Source organism: Podarcis bocagei (genome assembly GCF_964188305.1).
Source record: "Podarcis bocagei genome assembly, chromosome: 17".
NCBI lineage: Eukaryota > Metazoa > Chordata > Lepidosauria > Squamata > Lacertidae > Podarcis > Podarcis bocagei.
In genome coordinates this window covers 30,207,245-30,227,493 of record NC_138143.1, presented here as the reverse complement: position 1 = coordinate 30,227,493, position 20,249 = coordinate 30,207,245, and the positions used below count along the sequence as shown (strand labels likewise).

The 20,249-nt window shown below is 45.3% G+C and overlaps 1 protein-coding gene across 6 annotated transcripts in view; it reads left to right on the top strand.

Moving 5' to 3' along the window:
* ZNF462 (zinc finger protein 462) overlaps nt 1-20,249 on the top strand; it is a 143,769-nt gene that overhangs the window by 62,191 nt on the left and 61,329 nt on the right. For 4 of the 6 annotated variants that reach the window (XM_081175995.1, XM_081175991.1, XM_081175990.1 and 1 more), the window contains 4 exons: nt 4,219-4,471; nt 7,366-12,827; nt 14,296-14,460; nt 16,955-17,238. In XM_081175995.1, coding sequence (XP_081032121.1) covers nt 4,252-4,471; nt 7,366-12,827; nt 14,296-14,460; nt 16,955-17,238 — 6,131 coding nt within the window. In that variant the 5' untranslated portion in view covers nt 4,219-4,251. The remainder of the gene's footprint in view (nt 1-4,218; nt 4,472-7,365; nt 12,828-14,295; nt 14,461-16,954; nt 17,239-20,249) is intronic. The other 2 variants (XM_081175993.1, XM_081175994.1) reach the window with 2 other exon arrangements.

Sequence of the window (20,249 nt, the reverse complement as noted above, 5' to 3'; positions counted from 1 at the left end):
CGTATGTTGGATTTCCTTGATCGCTTAAACCATGTTAGGTCGGGGGGGGGGGATTTCTCCCACCCTTGAAATGTTTGAGCCATGATGAGAAATCGTCAAATAATAAAATACTTCTTTCTTAGATTCTTCTGGTTTGGGTGAATATATGAAACTGAAGGTCACTCCTATGGACCTGACAACAATTGTTGCCACAGTTTCCATGAGTTTACTCACCTTTGTAATTCTTTTTCTTTGTTAAAGTTTGAACTGATTTTTTAACAAAGCAAAAAGCATCAGTGGGCTGAGTCCTTGAGGAACTTGTCCTCCACAAGCGCCATTGAGATGAATGGGAGTGGTGAGAGAGCACAGCTTTCAAGATCCCACATGCGCTGTTGTGCACCTTCCATTCATTCCCCCCGGGTCTGTTTCCCAAGCATATCTCCCATTGGCACCAGGTGATTAATCTGTAAAAATCTGCTCTGCTAGAAATCAGTGGGATATTTGGTCTATGAATGGGCAGGCCTTGAAAGGTAACGTCAAGGTGCTGACGGATGAAAATGCTCGCTTGCTTTCCTTGCTCAGTGCAAGTCCTGCATTCACAGAAGCCATCCCGGTTTCTGATTTGATCCTGGAATGTCCCACTTTTCCTTAGGATGTCCCTGTTTTCATCAGAGAAATGTTGGAGGTTATGGAGTTAAGTGCCCCCCGAGCCAAGGAGATAAGTAACTATACAACCACTCGAAGAAATCTGAAGGCAGCTCTATATAGGGAAGGGTTTTTTTGTTTTGTTTTGACTGCTTACTGTTTTATTATGTTTTTATATATGGTGGCTATTTTGGGAGGTTGGATAGTTGCAATGGAATGGTTTCGGTGGGGAGATGCACATTTTTATTCTTACTTATTTATGATTATTACTTTGTCAAAAAAATAATAATACGATGGCTGGTGAAACCAAGTCAGGTGGGCAGGGAATAAATAAGAAAACGATGATGATGATGGAATAGCACATCCCTATTTTCATCGGAGAAATGTTGGAAGAGCATGAAAAGACCCGAGTTTTTACCTTGTGGAGGGAGATGTTTAAATTCCTCCACCTTCTGTTGTTTCCTAAGCCCAATCTGAGAACTTTCCAAACTGAGGAGGAGCAGTAGAGGAAGGCCACTTTTGTCCCTGTTGTTCCTCAACCGTATTGAAAGGAAGAGATCCCAACTGCTGGCCCCCGCCCTTTCTCTTTCCCCTCCGTTTCCCCCTCTCCTGCACAATGGAGCTTTCAGAGAACCTCTCTCCAAAAGGAATAGCTCCAGCCTTTGTGTTGAAGGGTGTGCCTATTGGCAAGGCTTGCTGAGGCAGACAGCTTGGCTGGTGATTAACAAAGGTCATTAGACTTTGGAATCTGGCAGCCCGTGTCAGATGGTATGTCTTCTGTGCATAGGAGAACGGCTCCCAAGAGGCCGAAGCTTTCTGAAGGGCTCTCCTCTCCCTCCGCCTCTTCCCCTCCTTTTTCTTCCTCTCCATTCCTGTCCCCTCCCTCTCTCTTTTCTCTCCATCCTTCCTTATTTGTTTCTCTCGCTCGCAGGAAAAGGTCACCCTTCTGCGCCTTCATTCAAGCCTGTGGGACAATTTGGCCAAAACCCTTTTTCCTTCCTGTCGTCGTTGCTGGGATGTGGGTTTTTAAAATTATTTTGTGTGTGCGTTTTTGTGTGTGTGGAAGACAAAAGGAGTCCTTGGAGATCTTTGTTGTTGTTGTTGTTGCCCATGGCTGTGTCAGGGAGAGATGCTGGTGTCTATGACAAGCCACGGTGGTCTTCAGGCATCTCTGTGTAGTCCAAAAGAAGAGAAGTCCTTCCTCGTCTCTGAAGAGGCTGGTCCCCTCCCAAAAATCAAAAACAAAAGCATCTTGTGGAAAGAGAGGGAGGAAGGAGGGTGGTTGGTTGGTGTGGAGGAAGGATCTTGCACGCTGGAGAAGAGGCTGAGATGTGTGGAGCCATGTTGCAGGCTGACTAGAAGCTGTGAGCCTATCTCTCTCTCTCTCTCTCTGAGTACATGGCTTGTCTGAGCTAAAATGGCTGCACACAAACACACACATTCGCTCTCTCCCTCTCTCCTAAAGCTCAGAGGACTAGGGCAGCTTAGTGAGTCTTAAAGCTTCAGTGACGCAGAAGCTCATATCTCTTGGAAGTGTGATAAACACACATTCAGCAGAACTGTGGCTTGCTTGGCTCAGGCTGGAAGGGCTCTTACTGGGTGGCTGGGGTGAGTGGGGAGGAGGAGGTCAGGAGCATGGGCAGTGGAAACTGGGGGGTGAATCCCACCCCGCTTTTGTCTACTGCGACTTTCCATCTTCTCCTTCCTTTGGAGCATTCAGAATTCAAGAGTTGTCTGCTTGCACCATGGAGAGAGAAAGGAGGGGTGGAATTGTTTTCAGGTCTATTGGACTGTGCTGAAGGAGGGAGACTTTGTGGGGTGGGGCCTCCCTGCTGCTCCCGGCTGTAATTTGATCCAGAGCAGATAGCAAACCTCTTCCACAACCGTCTTGGGTCCAGGGCTTGCACATAAAAGGTTGAGGATCTCCGTCGCCGCTAACTTTGTGAAGCTGAGAAACAACCAACCTTCATTCTTTCGGCTCAAGGAAGGAGAAGGGGGGTGGGTTGCGCCCAACACATCACAGCGTTCGAAAGCCCTGCCAGGGGAGATGTGCCTTTTGTGCTCTCTTGTGTCCAAAGCGGATTTGAATGTTCTGCAGAAGTAACTTTATATCGCCCTGCCATAAGAGAATGGAATTTCCGTCAGGGCATTTTTTGGCTGCTGTTAGATCTCTTGGGCTTCTGGAGCTCCTCGCCTGAATGTGACCTGTAGGAGTATGTGAGGAGACTGTCAAAAAAGCCATCCATTAATTAAGCTAATAGTTGCTGCTAGGTACATGCCATTCTGGGGTGAAATTACCTCTTAAATTCTTTTATTTTTTAAAAAAGCCTACCTTTTATCTACAATTTAGGAAGCTGCTCGTTTTCAACCTGTTTGGTAGCTCCCCCACAAATTATAGAAACAATAGATTTAGCAGGTCATCTACTGAAGTGACATCCTTACCTCTGAGTTGTACTGGTCTACTGCTTCATATAGTGAAATGCAGAAACTGGGGAAAAAATAATTATTTCCTTTCATGCTGTGGAGATACTCATTTTACTTCCCAGAAGAAGGACTAGGTGCTATATTCTCTCAAACTCAGTAAAATAAATTAATAATAATAATGAGATTTTTAAAGAATCAGTACAACTGAACTGTGAAAGAACAAATTTGAAAAACCAAAGTCTACTCCTGAAATCATGAACAACCACCAAGGGCAAACTCTGGTTACGGGTCCTAGTTAATCTGGAGAGAGGTTTGGACGGTGTGCTAAGCCAAGCCATTGCTTAGCTCAGCATTGTGCAGAAAGAAAACTGACCAAGTTGACACAATCTCCTGGCAGCCTCTTGTGTCCGTGCTATAACCAAAGTTTGGCTTGGTGTGACAGGCAAGCTAGGCCACAGGCCTGTAGTACTAAAAGTAAAAAATGGGAGATCACTAGTTAAAAAAGTATTTGGCACCAATACAGATATCTAGGCTACGGTGTTGGGTGAACCCAACTCGCCTTACTTAGGCTAGTCATGTCCTCTTAGACTCTAACCTTCTTTTAATCCTTATTGAGAAGGATTAAAAGAAGGAGGTACTGGATGAGGCACACCATATATGCGACTTGAGTTTAATGGTGCAAGTGTGGGATTAAAACGCAATAAGTAAATAAGTGTTCAGCTTTTAGGGCAGTGTCAGAAAACTCCTTTGCCCCCTAACTACAGTTGCACTGCATTTTATTGTTTATGACTCTCCACCACATGCTTCCTTGTTCATTGTTAGAGATGTTAGCAGCAGGTAAGAGTTGAATCAAGTGGGTGGGAAAAAGCCAACTGGGCAAGCCCTAGGCACAAAGTAGATCTGAGTCATATCTGATTGTTTCTAGAAGCACTTCTGAGATTCCGGAAATAATCTCCTGCTAGTTTTTGTTCGTTCATTTTTGTAAAAAATGCATCTTTTGGGGGTATCATTTCCTTATATTTGCTCATAACTAAAACTGTGCTACTGAAACTTTCTTTAAAAAAATAAAATAAATCAGTAAACTGTATGCTTCTTATTTATGGACAAAATAATAATAATAATAATAAGATGTCTCTGACAATTTGCTTCTTCCACTTCTTCTTTTTCCAGGCTTTCCTGATGTAAAACTTACCAATAAGGACTATGGAGGTGCTGCAGTGTGATGGCTGTGATTTCCGAGCACCGTCCTACGAAGATCTTAAAGCTCACATTCAGGATGTTCACACAGCGTTTTTGCAACCCACAGATGTCGCTGAGGAAACTCCTAGCCAGTCAAGGTTTAGCTCTATGAATAGCAATGACCAGGCTGAGGTGGAATATTCTTCTGTAAAAGATGAATTTGGAATTACGGATGAGATAGCAGGTAAAAAAAGAGTACCTTTCTAAAGTCCTTTATTGAAATGTCATGTTAAGATTTTATTTCATTGGAGCATCCTCAGGTTGTTGTCCTGTTGTCCACGTTTGTGTGTTGTGACAGCTTATAAATGAGAACAGAAATTCCTTTATAAGTGGACTGGCACCTATGGTGTTCATATTCAGCGGGAAGCGGCCATGTTTTGCAGTTGAGTGTTGGGATTCCATCACAAACCTATGTTGATTTTATTGCAATAGCCTATAAAAAATTGTAGCAACTGCATGCTACTACAGGGGATACCCAGGGGTGCGGGTGGTTCTGTGGTCTAAACCACCAAGCCTCTTGGGCTTGCCAATTGGAAGGTCGGCGGTTTGAATCCCTGCAACGGAGTGAGCTCCCGTTGCTCTGTCCCAGCTCCTGCCAACCTAGCAGTTTGAAAGCACACCGGTGCAAGTAGATAAATAGGTACTGCTGTGGCAGGAAGGTAAACGGCGTTTCCGTGCACTCTGGCACTTGTCACAGTCCTCCGTGCACCAGAAGCAGCTTAGTCATGCTGGCCACATGACCTGGAAAGCTGTTTGTGGGCAAACACCAGCTCCCTCTGCCTGAAAGCGAGATGAGCGCCACAACCCCGTAGTTGCCTTTGACTGGACTTAACTGTCCAGGGGTCCTTTACCTTTACCTATACCACAAGCGTTAATTAAGTAGACATAATTGGGCCCATCACAGGTTAGTTCCAACTCCTGATCAAAGGTTAAAAAGAAAAAAAAGTCAGGTGTGGGAAATTTTTGATCTGCCTTGGTGAGCCAGATCTTTTATCTCCCTCTGCTCTGGGGGGGGAGCAACTTTGACAAGTGGACACCCATTGGTCCATTATCTGATGCCAGGTGATTGATGGGTGAGTAGCCCCGCCCAACTTTGAAAAGATTGTCTGCCGGGTGGGGAGAGGTACTGCACAATGCAGGAATGAACTCCCTGTGCATCAGTTGATGTACAGGGAGTTTAATTCTGCTTTTTGCAGTCACATCTCTCCCTGATGTCACATGTGGGGCAGGTGGGTATGGCTCCAGAAAAATGACCTCACAGGCAAAATGAGGAGGCCTGCTGTTGCCACGTTTTGCTTAGGGCCTTTTTGTGCAACATTTATCCCCTGGCAAACACTGCTTTTAGTTTTATATTCCACTCAGAAGATGCATTCAGGAACTACAACACTAATTCCAAGAAATGTAATTTTATTTGCATGTATTAATTCACATGCATACCAGTGAAGCTAATAATGGACACACATTCCAAGAGTGGCATTGATGGAGTATTGATGGAACTGCTTCTGTAGCAATTTTTTTGCCACTAGGTCTACTTAGCTGTATGTAATGGTAATAGTTAATAACCACCTGCCTTTTAACCTAAGGTCCCAGGGTGCAGTGCAACAATTTAAAATACAACATTAAAAATACATGTTTTTAAAATAGTTACGTGTGACATCGAAATTCGACTGGCGTTTCATCCCATCATTGTTTTAAGGCATTCTTTAAAATCATTTGGAATTATGTGAACTATATTTTTTAAAAAGCTTAATATTAGAGTAACAGAATGATAAGAGTTAGAAGGGGTGCTTAGAGGACATCTAGTCAAACTCTCTACTCAGTGAATCCAGAGCCTTCCTAACATATGGTTGTCCGTCTTGAAGACCTCCAGTGAGTGAGAGCTTTCTTACCCCTCTGGGTAACTGGTTCCATTGTTGAGCTGTTCCCGCTATCAAGTTGCTTTTCTGACATTCAACTGAAACCTGCCCTGCTGTAGCTTAAACCTCTCGGATCTAGCTCTGCCCACAGGGCATCAGTCTTTCTCCTCTTCTACCATCGCAGTTCACATCTCCCATCTACTTACGTGTTTAATCACTGACACTTCCCTATGAGAGAACTTGTAAGCAAAAATGACATTTCATCATATCATAGGAAGTATCTATGCTATGAACTCAGTACAGTGGTACCTCGGGTTACATACGCTTCAGGTTACATACGCTTCAGGTTACACACTCCGCTAACCTAGAAATAGTGCTTCAGGTTAAGAACTTTGCTTCCGGATAAGAACAGAAATTGGGCTCCGGTGGTGCGGCGGCAGCGGGAGGCCCCATTAGCTAAAGTGGTGCTTCAGGTTAAGAACAGTTTCAGGTTAAATACGGACCTCCGGAATGAATTAAGTACTTAACCCGAGGTACCACTGTACTTACGGATAAATGCAGACTTTATTTTTTTAAAAAAAAACGTTAGTTCAGCTGTTTTGCCATTGTCATCGGACTTGTAATTAATTTAGATAATTATGGTTCACATTTTAAAAATAAAGAAATTATGTATTTGGTTTTTCAGATTAAAATTTTACAGTCAAATATCCAACATACAACATAAAAACAAGATTCCAAGGAATCTCTTGGACTTCCCTCCTCCCCTTTGTGGGTCCTGCTGTTAATCATTTCCTCCTGCATCTTTTATGATAATCCAAAATCTTTTACCTCTCCACACTTACCTGGCAGGGGAGATACCATGATCACATATTTTTTAATTAAACAATTGTTGTTGTTGTTATTGTTTTATTTCTGTCCTGCCTTTGTTCCCTAACAGAGACTCAAGGCAGTTTACGGATAAAATAAGAATAGCTAAAAGCATGTTGGGGAAATTATTTTTAAAAGAACAGTTAAACATTAATAGAATTAAAACTATCTATCTACAGTATCCATCATCTATCTATCTATCTATCTATCTATCTATCTATCTATCTATCATCTATCTATCTATCATCTACCTACCTACCTACCTACCTACCTGAACTATTTAAAACACAGATAAAAAGTTCAATATCAAATTCAAGGATTTCTAAAACAATGTTTTATTCTCTCTCTTTTTTAGGACAAAATGCAGCTCAGCTGGGGACTGGAAATTATTACAGCCATAGCCAGAGTTATTATGGCCAGCATATGCTCTCCAAGCCAGCGAGCAAGTTTTTCCAGTGCAAATTCTGTGTGCGTTATTTCAGATCCAAAAACCTACTCATAGAGCATACGCGGAAAGTGCATGGTGCTCAGGCGGGAGGATCTCCAGCTGGATCGCCCGGTACTAGCTCCTTAAATTACAACATTATGATGCACGAGGGCTTTGGTAAGGTTTTTTCTTGCCAGTTCTGCACCTACAAGTCTCCGAGGCGTGCGAGGATTATTAAGCACCAGAAGATGTACCACAAAAACAGCCTGAAGGAGAGCTCCACCCCTCCCGCCGCTTCAGCTGCTATATCTGAATCGGCATCGACATCTGTGCCAGTACAGGACTCTTGCAAGGAACTCCCAGCCGAAGTTGTAGAACGCAGTATTTTGGAGTCTATGGTCAAGCCTTTGACCAAGTCGAGAGGGAACTTCTGCTGCGAATGGTGTAGCTACCAGACGCCCCGAAGGGAACGCTGGTGCGACCATATGATGAAAAAGCATCGCAGCATGGTGAAAATATTGTCAAGCCTGAGGCAGCAACAGGACGGGACCAACATGCCAGACGTATCAAGCAAGGGTCCACCAAGCCCCACTCCAAACACCAACTACATCCCTATGAATGCCTCTGGGCGGGAGATGCCGAATGCAAACCTCCCAAACTACAGAGGCTCTATGAACAATTCTCTTGTCAGGTCCAACACTTCTACTTCTTCAAAGTTTTCTTCTGTTTCTTACCCTCACATGAAACACAAAGCACCTCACAACTCTGGCATTGTTAATTTGTCGGACAGGTCTCGCTACGCGATGGCCGACATGGCAAATTCTTCCGCCGATATGGATACAAACAGTATGCTCAATGACTCCAGTTCTGACGATGAGCTAAATGAACTAGACAGTGAAAATGGGTTGAACTCCATGGATCACCAAACCTCAGGGCTAACTGCAGAGCAACTGATGGGGTCTGAGGGCCACAAGTTACTGGAAACAAAGGGGATCCCCTTTAGGAGGTTTATGAATAGATTCCAGTGCCCCTTCTGCCCTTTCCTTACCATGCATCGGCGGAGCATTTCCCGCCATATTGAAAACATCCATCTGTCTGGAAAGACAGCAGTATACAAATGTGATGAATGTCCATTTACTTGCAAGAGCTCGTTCAAACTCGGAGCTCATAAACAGTGTCACACCGGTGCAGCGTCCGACTGGGATGCAGTGAATTCCCAAACAGAAAGCATAGCTTCTTCGCTAAATGAAAGCACAGTATCCTACGAAGGGGGCAATATGAATGGCAGGAAGTCCGGTGGGTTAATGGATTCCATGGGGCAGCAGCAGCAACAATCTCCGCAGTCCAACTCGCAGCATCCATATAAGTGTACCATGTGCAATTATTCCACAACTACTTTGAAAGGTCTCCGGGTTCATCAGCAACACAAGCACTCGTTTTGCGACAACTTGCCAAAATACGACGGCCCGTCCTCAAATACTCCACAAGACAGTGAGCCTGATGCTCACGCCTCTCCCAGCACCGTGAAGAAAAGTCAGACCTCAATTCTTGGGCTGTCTTCTAAAAACAACTTCGTAGCTAAAGCCTCTCGGAAGATGTCCAGTGACTTTCCGCTCGATCTTTCACCAGTGAAGAAGAGAACTAGGATCGATGAGATAGCTAGCAATTTGCAAAGCAAAATCAGTCAAAACAAGCAACAGGAAGATGCAGTGATTAACGTAGAGGAGGAGGAGGAAGAAGAAGATGACAATGAAGTGGAGATAGAAGTTGAACTGGACAAGGAAGAAGAACAAGGAGAGCCGCTGATGGAAATTGCAACATTTGCTTCCCAGCAAATGTGGGGAAGAGATACCATCGAGTCTCAGAAAGAGCCCAACTACAGGAGCATTGGCCATGATTACAATTCCACCAATGGGGCAGAAATTGAGCTAACTATATCTGAGGATGAAGAGGACTATTACTGTTCTTCAATTGGCTTGAAAGACCAAGGTCTGAATTCATCTGCTTTGGGCAGCCAGTCCAGTATATATGGATCTGACCAAAACAATGAAAATTCTGATTATGGTGACTCCGGAAGGCTTTACTATTGTAAACACTGTGACTTCAGCAACAAATCCGCCAGGAGTGTTAGCACTCATTATCAACGGATGCATCCATACATTAAATTCAGCTTTAGGTATATCCTGGATCCCAATGATCACAGTGCGGTGTACAGGTGTCTCGAATGTTACATTGATTATACAAACTTTGAAGACCTGCAGCAGCACTATGGGGAGCACCATCCTGAAGCCATGAATGTACTAAATTTTGATCATTCCGATTTGATCTACCGCTGCCGTTTCTGCTCTTACACCAGCCCGAATGTTAGGAGCCTGATGCCACATTACCAAAGAATGCACCCAACAGTTAAAATTAACAATGCAATGATATTCTCCAGCTATGTGGTTGAACAGCAAGAGGGCTTAAGTTCAGAGTCGCAGACTCTCAGAGAGATCTTGAACTCCGCTCCAAAAAGCCTGGCCTCTCCATCTCCCGTTGCCCGTGGGACTGGCGTACCTGCTGCTTTTAACAAAAATTCTCCGAAAAGTAATAGCCCAGAATCTGAAAGCCAGAAGGAGTCGTCGGTAAACAGCGTTGTGGTTTATGACTGTGACGTCTGCTCGTTTGCAAGTCCCAACATGCATTCTGTCTTAGTTCATTACCAGAAGAAACACCCTGAAGAGAAAGCTTCGTACTTCAGGATTCAGAAGACGATGCGTGTCGTGTCTGTTGAGAGGGGCTCTGCTCTGGCTCAAATGGCTTATGAACTGGGATCGCCCATCTCCCCCAAAATGTCCAATATGGCTTCGCAACTGCCACCTCCACCACCTCCAGACCTTACGACTGAGCTTTACTACTGCAAACATTGCTCTTACAGCAACCGCTCAGTGGTTGGCGTGCTTGTGCATTACCAGAAAAGGCACCCAGAAATAAAAGTGACTGCAAAGTACATTAGGCAGGCACCTCCCACTGCAGCAATGATGAGATCTGGAGAGATCCCTCCTGGTGTTCCCAGGCCACCAGCATCTATGCAACAGCTTAACCGGGGCAACTCTGAGAGTGCCGCCTCGGAGAATGAGATGTTCTTCTGCCAGCACTGTGATTATGGAAACCGGACTGTGAAAGGCGTGCTCATACATTACCAAAAGAAGCACCGCGATTTCAAAGCCAATGCAGATGTAATTAGGCAGCACACAGCCACAATCAGGAGCCTTTGTGATCGTGGCCAGAAAAACTCCCCCGGCGGCATGCAGACTCCCGCTTCCAACGCCGAGCGAGAGAAGGCTAAGCTGAGAGCTCTCAAGTGCAGGCAGTGTTCTTACACATCTCCTTATTTCTACGCACTTAGGAAGCACATTAAAAAGGACCACCCGAGCTTGAAGGCCACAGTCACCTCTATTTTGCGATGGGCATTTTTGGATGGCTTAATAGAAGCCGGGTATCATTGTGAGTGGTGCATCTATTCTCACGCCGAACCCAGCGGCTTGCTTGTGCATTACCAAAGGCGACATCCTGAGCATTATGTTGACTATACGTATATGGCAACAAAGCTCTGGGCAGGGCCAGATCCTTCGCCTCCAGCCTTACTGATCCCATCAGAGATGAAGACGTATAAATGCAGAGACTGCATTTTTGAAGCATCTTCCATTTGGGACATTACTAATCACTACCAAGCTTTTCATCCCTGGGCTATGAATGGAGATGAATCTGTATTACTAGATATTATCAAGGAGAAAGATGCAGCCGATAAAGCCATCCCAGCATCCAACGATGCTGGAGCCAGGGTCAATTCGGAGGGCCAGATGGCCGGGCCACATGTGGACCAGGATGCAGAATATGCAGAGGATACAAACCTGGTCCAGGACAAAGCTATCCAGCTCACCTCTGCAAACCCTGCAATCTCATCAACGCCATACCAGTGCACAGTGTGCCAGTCGGAGTACAACAATTTGCATGGACTTCTGACCCACTATGGCAAAAAGCACCCTGGGATGAAAGTTAAAGCTGCAGATTTTGCACAAGACATAGATATTAACCCAGGAGCTGTGTACAAATGTAGGCATTGCCCGTACATTAATACACGCATTCACGGTGTTCTCACACACTACCAGAAAAGGCACCCCCTGGTGAAGGTCACCGCGGAAGATTTTGTGCACGATGTGGAGCAGCCAAATGACATGAACCAGAATGAGGTGGAGGAGACCAGCAGAATTTTCAAGCAAGGATACGGCGCTTACAGGTGTAAATTGTGCCCTTACACGCACGGCACGTTAGAGAAGCTCAAAATCCATTACGAGAAATACCACAACCAGCCTGAATTTGATGTGTTTGCACAGTCTCCTCCTAAGCTGCCGGCCTCTGTGGAGCCTGAAGTCGTCGCTGAGATTAAGCCCTCTCCAGAAATCTCTCCGGAGGAAATCATTGGAGACGATTCGGTGCCTCCTTCGCACTTCTCCAGTTCCCATCTGGTGTCCCACACGGTGTTCCGGTGCCAGCTCTGTAAGTATTTTTGCTCCACCAGGAAAGGGATCGCTAGGCACTACCGGATAAAACACAACAACGTCCGGGCCCAGCCGGAAGGGAAGAACAACCTCTTCAAATGCGCCTTGTGCTCCTACACGAACCCTATCCGTAAAGGCCTGGCTGCGCATTACCAGAAGCGCCACGACATCGACGCCTACTATACGCACTGCTTAGCTGCTTCGAGGACTGTCAGCGACAAGCCCAACAAAGTGATCATCCCGTCGCCCCCGAAAGAAGATTCCCCCCAGCTAAGCGAGGAGCTGAGGAGGGCAGTGGAGAAGAAGAAGTGCTCTCTCTGCTCCTTTCAGTCCTTCAGCAAAAAGGGAATCGTCTCGCACTACATGAAGCGACACCCAGGCGTGTTCCCCAAGAAGCAGCATGCCAGCAAGCTGGGGGGCTACTTCACTGCCGTGTACGCGGATGAGTACGAGAGGCCGCAGGCTCTGCCGGAGGAGAGGAACGACTTGGAGAAGCCAGAAGTGGAGGTGGAGGCTCCCGAAATGGAGTGGCTCCCTTTCCGCTGCGTCAAGTGCTTCAAGCTCTCCTTCAGCACGGCCGAGCTGTTGTGCTTGCATTACACCGATCACCACAGCAAGGACCTGAAGAGAGACTTTGCCATACTGGGGAGTGGCCCCCGTTTCCAGAACCCCATCTTCCAGTGCCGGCACTGCGACAGCAAGCTGCATAGCATGGCGGAGCTGACCTCGCACTTGAACAGCCACAACGAGGAATTCCAGAAGCGTGCCAAACGCCAAGAGAGGAGGAAGCAGCTTCTGAGCAAGCAAAAATATGCAGATGGTGCTTTTGTAGATTTCAAACAAGAGAGGGTAAGGATATGTTTGCACATTTTAGATTTATGTTTGGTGTTCTCTCTCCTTCCCCACCCCCAGGAGATTTCTCGTTAGTGGTGTCCAGATGCACATTCCCTTTGGCAGCTGAGGAGACACAGGCGCACCAGTGACTTGGTGTGCCAATAAGCCCTAAGTCAATTAAACATTGCCACTTGATTACACCCCCTTCTTTCATTTCTTCCACCTCTTCCTCAAAGCCCTGGCGTGTCCTTTCCTCCCCTCCCACCTCCCCTTCTTCATTGCAAAGCCAATTTCTCTTTGGCACCAGTTCCTGCCAGCTTTCCAGTATGACAAAACCTCTGTTTCTTCTACCTGCCCCTCTGCCCTTTGGTATGATATGACCAACATTTATTCTCATTTCTCAGCTGCAGCGTGAAAAATTACTCAGAAGAAAGCCTGATGGGTAGCCAATGTGGTCCCCTCCAGATGTTGTTGAACTACAACTCCCATCAGCCCCAACCTGCATGTGACCAATGGTCATGGAGGATGGGAGTTGTAGTCTAGCAACATCTGGAGAGTACCATGAAGCCCACTGAGTTAAAGCATTTTCCTTGTGTACGGCTAATCAAACCTTACCTTAGTTTATTTAGAGCAACTCGCTTCCTTTGGTAGGGGTTTTAAGCAACTTATTACAGTTGCTTAACTGCAGAGCCTACAGGGGGCCTACAGATGTTCTTGGACCAATTCCCACCATCCTCTGTCATTGGCCAGGTTATCTGGGGCTGATGAGATTTGGGAGTCCACAGGTTCTCCAACTTATTACGTACATGCTTGGGGGTTACCAATAAATGCATCCAGTTGGATCAACTACTATTGAAGGGAGACTGGATTTTGGTTTGTCAGGAGCCTAGTTCTCAAGCTGGATCCTTGCTTAATGGGGACCCATATGTCCAGGAGGACTTCTGCTGACTTTCAGTTTCATCGAATCTTGGCATATTGTTAGAAACAGTGATCAGTTAAGCAAATCAGGTCCATAAATAATGGTTTAAAAGTGGCTTGTCTGGCAGTCATTTAAACCAGGGTTTACATAGCAGTTCAAAACCGCAGGTACTTCCATGAGTACAGTATATATTCACTAAAAATGTTAAAATACCGTAATGTTAAAAAGCCCAAGAAATCTTGGGAAGCTAAGCTTTGTGAGGATAACGAGTGCTCTCTGCAAAGGATATCTAGTGCTTTCACGCGCATGTGAATACAAACAATATCTGAGCTGAGTTTTCCTACATTTCCAAGGAATTGGGGCAATATTTTAATGGTGCAGCATGCATTTAAGAAACCTTCAAACGTCAGCCTTTAGATGAAACAGTGCTGCCCCAGTGGCTTCCTCATTGTGTAATAAGCATACTATTCCAAATTTTATTTGCGTTGCTTGTTTAGAAACCTATTTAAATTTGTTTCAGGAAAGAAACCGCTTTTTAAGTTTCAAATTGTTGTTGCCTTACAGCCTTTTGGTAATGTGGAAGAAGTTTCAAAACTGAAGGAGAGGAAAGTGGTGGGCTACAAGTGTAAATTTTGTGTGGAAGTTCATCCAACCCTTCGCGCTATCTGCAACCATCTTCGTAAGCACGTTCAGTACGGGAATGGCTCCTCGGTGTCTGCTGCAGTCAAGGTGAGAGAATAGTTTGGGGACTAAAGGCATAACTGCATTAAGAGGAAAATGGGCCAATTGACAGTGTTTTCTGGCGCTGGCACCACATTACCACAGTTAATTTTTTTATTATTAAAAAAAGCTGCTTGTTCTTTTTATTGGATTCAGTGTTAACTTGTTTCCTAGATCACAAGTCTTTTCCCCGCGATGCATGGGAATATTTTTTTTAGAACAGATGGTCTAGACTCTTGAGCAAAAGGGTATTTTTAATTCCGATTTGCTCTTGTACTTTTCTAAAGATCGCTTTAAAAATAAAAAAGTACAACAGCAAATCAGAACAATTTTTTTTTTAAATAAGAAAAGAGTATTAGGGAGCACGTTTGTAAAAGTTAGTGTACTTAACAGTTAAAGTGGCAGTGTACAAGCTGTGTATGCAAGTCCAGGTGTATGCTGCAGAATTCAGCTTCCTTTTGAAAATCAGTTTCCCTTTCCCTTTTTTTAAAGCGGCTTTCTGGTCCCTGTTAGGAATGAAGCTACGCTTGAAAATGCACAGGTTAACCCTAATGCGGGGGAATCCCGCTTGAACCACGGGGAAATGGGCTCCATTGTGAGCTCCAGTTATCAGTAGGATTGACAAGAGTGCAGAATCTCTAGCTTTACGGAGGCTTTAGCCCTTGTTCCAGGCTTTCTCTACTTTCCCCAGGCAATACATCTTGCCTACACAATGCCAGAATAATAATAATTTCTTCTCAAGGTCTTCAGCACTTCCCATGCTCTTTTCTGGGGTCTTCTCCCACGGCAGCCACCATAGTCCCCCAGCTTCCCCAAGGTCTGGGTGACAGGGGAAGCCCCTTCTCAGACCACATGTACATCCCTTCTGGCAGGGGGGCAGCTAAGAGCCAATTGTCCCTTAGACCAGCCTTGGCTTGCTAGCCAATCTCCTCTCTCTCTCTCCCCGCACCTCCAAGCCTTTGACTGTTGCCTCTAGGCCAGGCATGGCCAAATTTGGCCCTCCAGGTGTTTTGGGACTACAATTCCCATCATCCCTGACCACTGGTTCTGTTAGCTAGGGATGATGGGAGTTGTAGTCCCAAAATACCTGGAGGGCCGAGTTTGGCCACCACTGCTCTAGGCTAATTAAGCTCAGGAGTGCCAAACTGTTCTTCATTAGTGTTAGGTAACAGGCAGCTGTCCCCTGCCCCACTGCTCTCTTGGATGGCTTAACTGAAGTGTATCCCTGGCTCCTATAGAGGTGGGTTTGGGCCTTCTTAAAGGCCTGGTCCTATTAGCCGTTTGCCTGAGGCGATCACCTGCGGATCTTCACATATAGCAATGCCGGATGAACTTTCAGGAGCCAGAGGGGTTGATGGCATAAGGTTTCCGGTGTTCTGGGGCAAAGCATCAGTGCCTCCTATAACTCTTCAGCGAGCTGAAGCAGATTTATTAAGCAAATAAAAGAAACCATACTGGTTCGCTCAGTTTGCATAGCTTATGTACAATACAGGGGTACCTTGGTTCCCGAACGGCTTAGCTGTCAAACAAATTGGATCCCGAACGCTGCAAACCCAGAAGTAAGTCTTCCGGTTTGCGAAAGTTTTTTGGAAGCCGAACGTCCGACGCGGCTTCCGCTTGAGTGCAGGAAGCTCCTGCAGCCAATCGGAAGCCACGCCTTGTTTTTCGAACGGCTTTGGGAGTCGAACGGACTCCCGGAATGGATTAAGTTTGAGAACCAAGGTACCAGTGTATACATTTTGTTGCTGCAGAGGGTCTGTCTGCTGTAAGGGAGAAGGTGGCCTTTCAAATATCATGCAACGAAAGAGATTACGTTACTTTATCTTGAAAAGCTCTTCATAGGCTAGTAGTTGACAGTGCATAGCTGCATTTGAAGCAAATGAGGAGGGGGAAAAACATTTACGCCATTCTCATTTTTTAAAAAATGGAGCATGAGCTGTACAGTTTTGTGCCAGAGTTAGACCAGTAATCTGAAGGAAGGAGAGCAAGCATTTTATAAGGAAGGTTGGCATTTCCTTAGAATTCGCGTTGTTTCCATCTGACAGAGTGAGCTGCTACGAAGAAATAATAATTCTTGGCAGTCTTGGAAAACGATGTGCTCCAGCAGCACTGTCAGCCACCAATGCAGTCAGGATGCTTGTTTCTTTAGAACAGTGTTTCCCAAGCTTTGGGTCCCCAGCTGTTTTTGAACTACAAGTCCCATCATCCCTGAACACTTCTTCTGCTAGCTAGGGATGATGGGAGTTGTAGTCCAAAAAAAACCCAAACAGCTGGAGACTCAAGTTTGCGAAACACTGCTTTTAGAGACGTCTTTTTCATTTGTGATTTCAGTGATATTTTTATTATTCTTTATTTTATTTTATTTTTGAGAACCTGCTCCTAGCTGGGGTTGTAGAGGTTCTGCTATTAGAGGAAAACCATAGACTTCCATAGATTTAATAGTAAACCATAGGGCAGAAGGGAGAGAGAATTGATGGCTTTGGGGGGGATGTGTGTCTTTTAGCAGGAAGCTGAAGATCCTTCAAATACAGCTTTCTTGGAGGGTGTTGAGGGACCCAAAGACCCTGGCAGTGTTTCCACTGTGGAACTTGCAGAAGCTGAATCTGGATCAACACTGGAAGATGAAACCAGGCCTGGTGGCTACCACTGCAGCCAGTGTGACCGGGTTTTGATGTCTATGCAGGGTCTACGATCGCACGAGAGGAGTCACTTGGCATTGGCCATGTTTACTCGCGAAGACAAGTACAGCTGCCAGTATTGCTCCTTTGTCTCTGCTTTCAGGCACAAGTAAGTCTATATTGTTTTACCATTTCTTCTGCTCACCGTTCAGTTAGCACTTGCCTGCATGCTAAAAGGGGGGATTCTATATCAGGGGGTTGGACTCGATGGCCCTTGTGGTCTCTTCCAACTCTATGATTCTATGATATCCACACAGAAGCACGTATTGTTTTCTTGATGCACTGATGTTGGATGGGCATTGCCAACTCGGAATGGCTAGTTTTTCACTGTGGCCTGCCAGTTATGCATGTAGGAATCGTGACAAATTGTTTTAAGTCTCCAGACTTTATCTTCAGGGAGATATATACTTCAAAATGTAGGACAGAAATCAGATGCACACCAGATTCTCAACATCCTATTGCAAATTTCAATCTCTCTATATATATATTTTATACACACACACATACACAAACACAATTTTTCAGATTTTTTAAAATTTTATAATCACAATAATTCATATATTCAATACTTTTCCAAGAATACAATATAGACTCCCCACCCCACCCCTGTCCTGAATTCCAATTTACTACCCCATAATTTCTTGCATGTCATTTTATTTCTCCAAATTCTTTGTTTTCCCTCTTATTTATCTTAATTTCCAGTTGTATAATTACATAAATGGTATATCAAACCTGCAAAGCAAATTTCAGTCTCAGTTAAAACCAACATCCCCCTATTCATTTATGGTTTGCAAAGATTGGCCGCCAAGTGGCCCCACCGAGGATCCATACTAGGGAGCAAGTCTGTCACACGCCTGAGTCAATGTGCTGCACACCTTGCATCAAAGAATAATAAATAAAGAATATGATTGGTTGTCTCACAAATGTGTATCATATCTGAGAGAACGTGACCCAAGAGCTGTGTTTGCTTTCAGTAGGCAAATGTATATAAATAAATGAATTATTTTCAAATTGGCCCTTTGAGTTGGGATACGCTGCAAATTTAACAGTAATTGCTGGGATTGCTCAGATGGTAAAGCACAAGACTCTTAATCTCAGGGCTGTGAGTTCGAGCCCCACACTGGACAAAAAGATTCCTGCATTGCAGGGGGTTGGATTAGATGACCCTTCTTGGTCCCTTCCAGCTCTACAATTCTATGACTCTATGAATCACTGTTCCAGGGTACACAAACTGAAGACAACACAAGTCGTGCCCCCAAACTCTAGCCCAGAGTTTGAGGGACACTTAAACCCATGATGTTGGGTTATGGTCTGTTAGGTGTTGGCTTCATTGCAAACTTATTGTTGCTATGATTTGGGGAATAAGACTTTGTATCTGTGAACAGTTCCCTCCCCCCTTTTTTGCCCTCTCGATCTACCTGTTCTTAACACGAAAATGTCCTTTGGCGGGGAAGTGGGGCGCGTTGTAACTGTAGAGATTCATGCATTGAACTGACAGTACAGATGTTTGGGCCTCTACAACTTTTTGCCATTCTTTACAGGATAAACCACTCACTGCAAAAATGTCCATGATGGGAACAAGAGAGAATGTGGGGCAGTTATTTATCTCTTTGAAGTAGATGCCTTTGCCTACCCCCACCCCTGACCACAACGCCCCAATCTGAGCCTTTCCCTGCTCTACTCTGTTTGCACACAGTGTCACCATTGAGTTGTCAGTGCTGAATCTCTTTAAAAGCAGGCAACTGGATTCATGCCTGCCTTATTGCTCTCAGAATACAGTGGTACCTCGAGTTACATACGCTTCAGGTTACATAACCCAGAAATAGTACCTTGGGTTAAGAACTTTGCTTAAGGATGAGAACAGAAATCATGCAGCAGTAGCAGGAGGCCCCATTAGCTAAAGTGGTGCTTCAGGTTAAGAACAGTTTCAGGTTAAGAACGGACCTCCAGAACGAATTAAGTTCTTAACCCGAGGTACCACTGTACTACCATCATTTCATTGTGTGCCCGGTGCAGAGGCCTGGACCGTGAAGTAGAAGAAGCCATATTTAAGCTGCAGTCCCAAACACATGTACTAGGGAGTAAACCTCATTGAACAGAGGAGGAGTTAGGTCTGAGTAGGCTTGCTTGGGACTGGGGATGTTAGATGCTAGTAGCAACCAGAACAGAATGATCTTCACCTTTCCCTGAAAGCAGAGTGGGAACCACTCTGGTGAAAAAGACCAACACTTGTTTTACAGCAGGTGAACTGGTTTCCCTCCTCCTTTCCTGGTATTCCACTTGCGGGCCAATCCACAGCCCGCAAGCAACTTTCTGGGAAGTCCCCAATGGTTCCCCCAAAAGTCTCCACTTCCTGCCTCACTTGTGTGGACTTTCCTAGACTGAGGAATAGCAGCCTGGATGTCTGTTTCAGCCTTGAAAAGTCCCATCAAGTTGAGGAAGAAAGTAGGGCGGTGCAATTCTTTACCCACTTCTTCCTTTGTCTTTCTGGAGTTTCCCGATCTCTGGGATAAAGAGCTGAATCAGCCCTGGATCAAGTTGACAGATTCACCTCTGTGAAATTGTCTGCCTGTGTCATCTAAAGAGGATTGAGGCATGTAGAAGCAAAGTAGGTTGTCTGGAAGAGAGCAGAGGATGGAAATTCCAGAGAGATACTGTTTGTTGGCGGGGGGGGGGGAGGGCTGTGTGTGTGTGTGTGTGAGAGAGAGAGAGAGAGAGAGAGAATGAATATGGATGAAGAGAAGACAAAGGGGGCGTCCTTGCACACTTTGCCATTGGCTTTGCCCACCACTGGTAAAGGTAAAGGGACCCCTGACCATTAGCTCCAGTCGCAGATGACTCTGGGGCTGCGGCACTCATCTCGCTTTATTGGCCGAGGGAGCCGGCGTACAGCTTCCAGGTCATGTGGCCAGCATGACTAAGCCGCTTCTGGCGAACCAGAGCAGTGCGCAGAAACGCCATTTACCTTCCCGCCGGAGCGGTACCTATTTATCTACTTGCACTTTGACATGCTTTCGAACTGCTAGGTTGGCAGGAGCAGGGACTGAGAAACAGGAGCTCACTCCGTTGCGGGGATTCTAACCGCCGACCTTCTGATTGGCAAGTCCTAGGCTCTGTGGT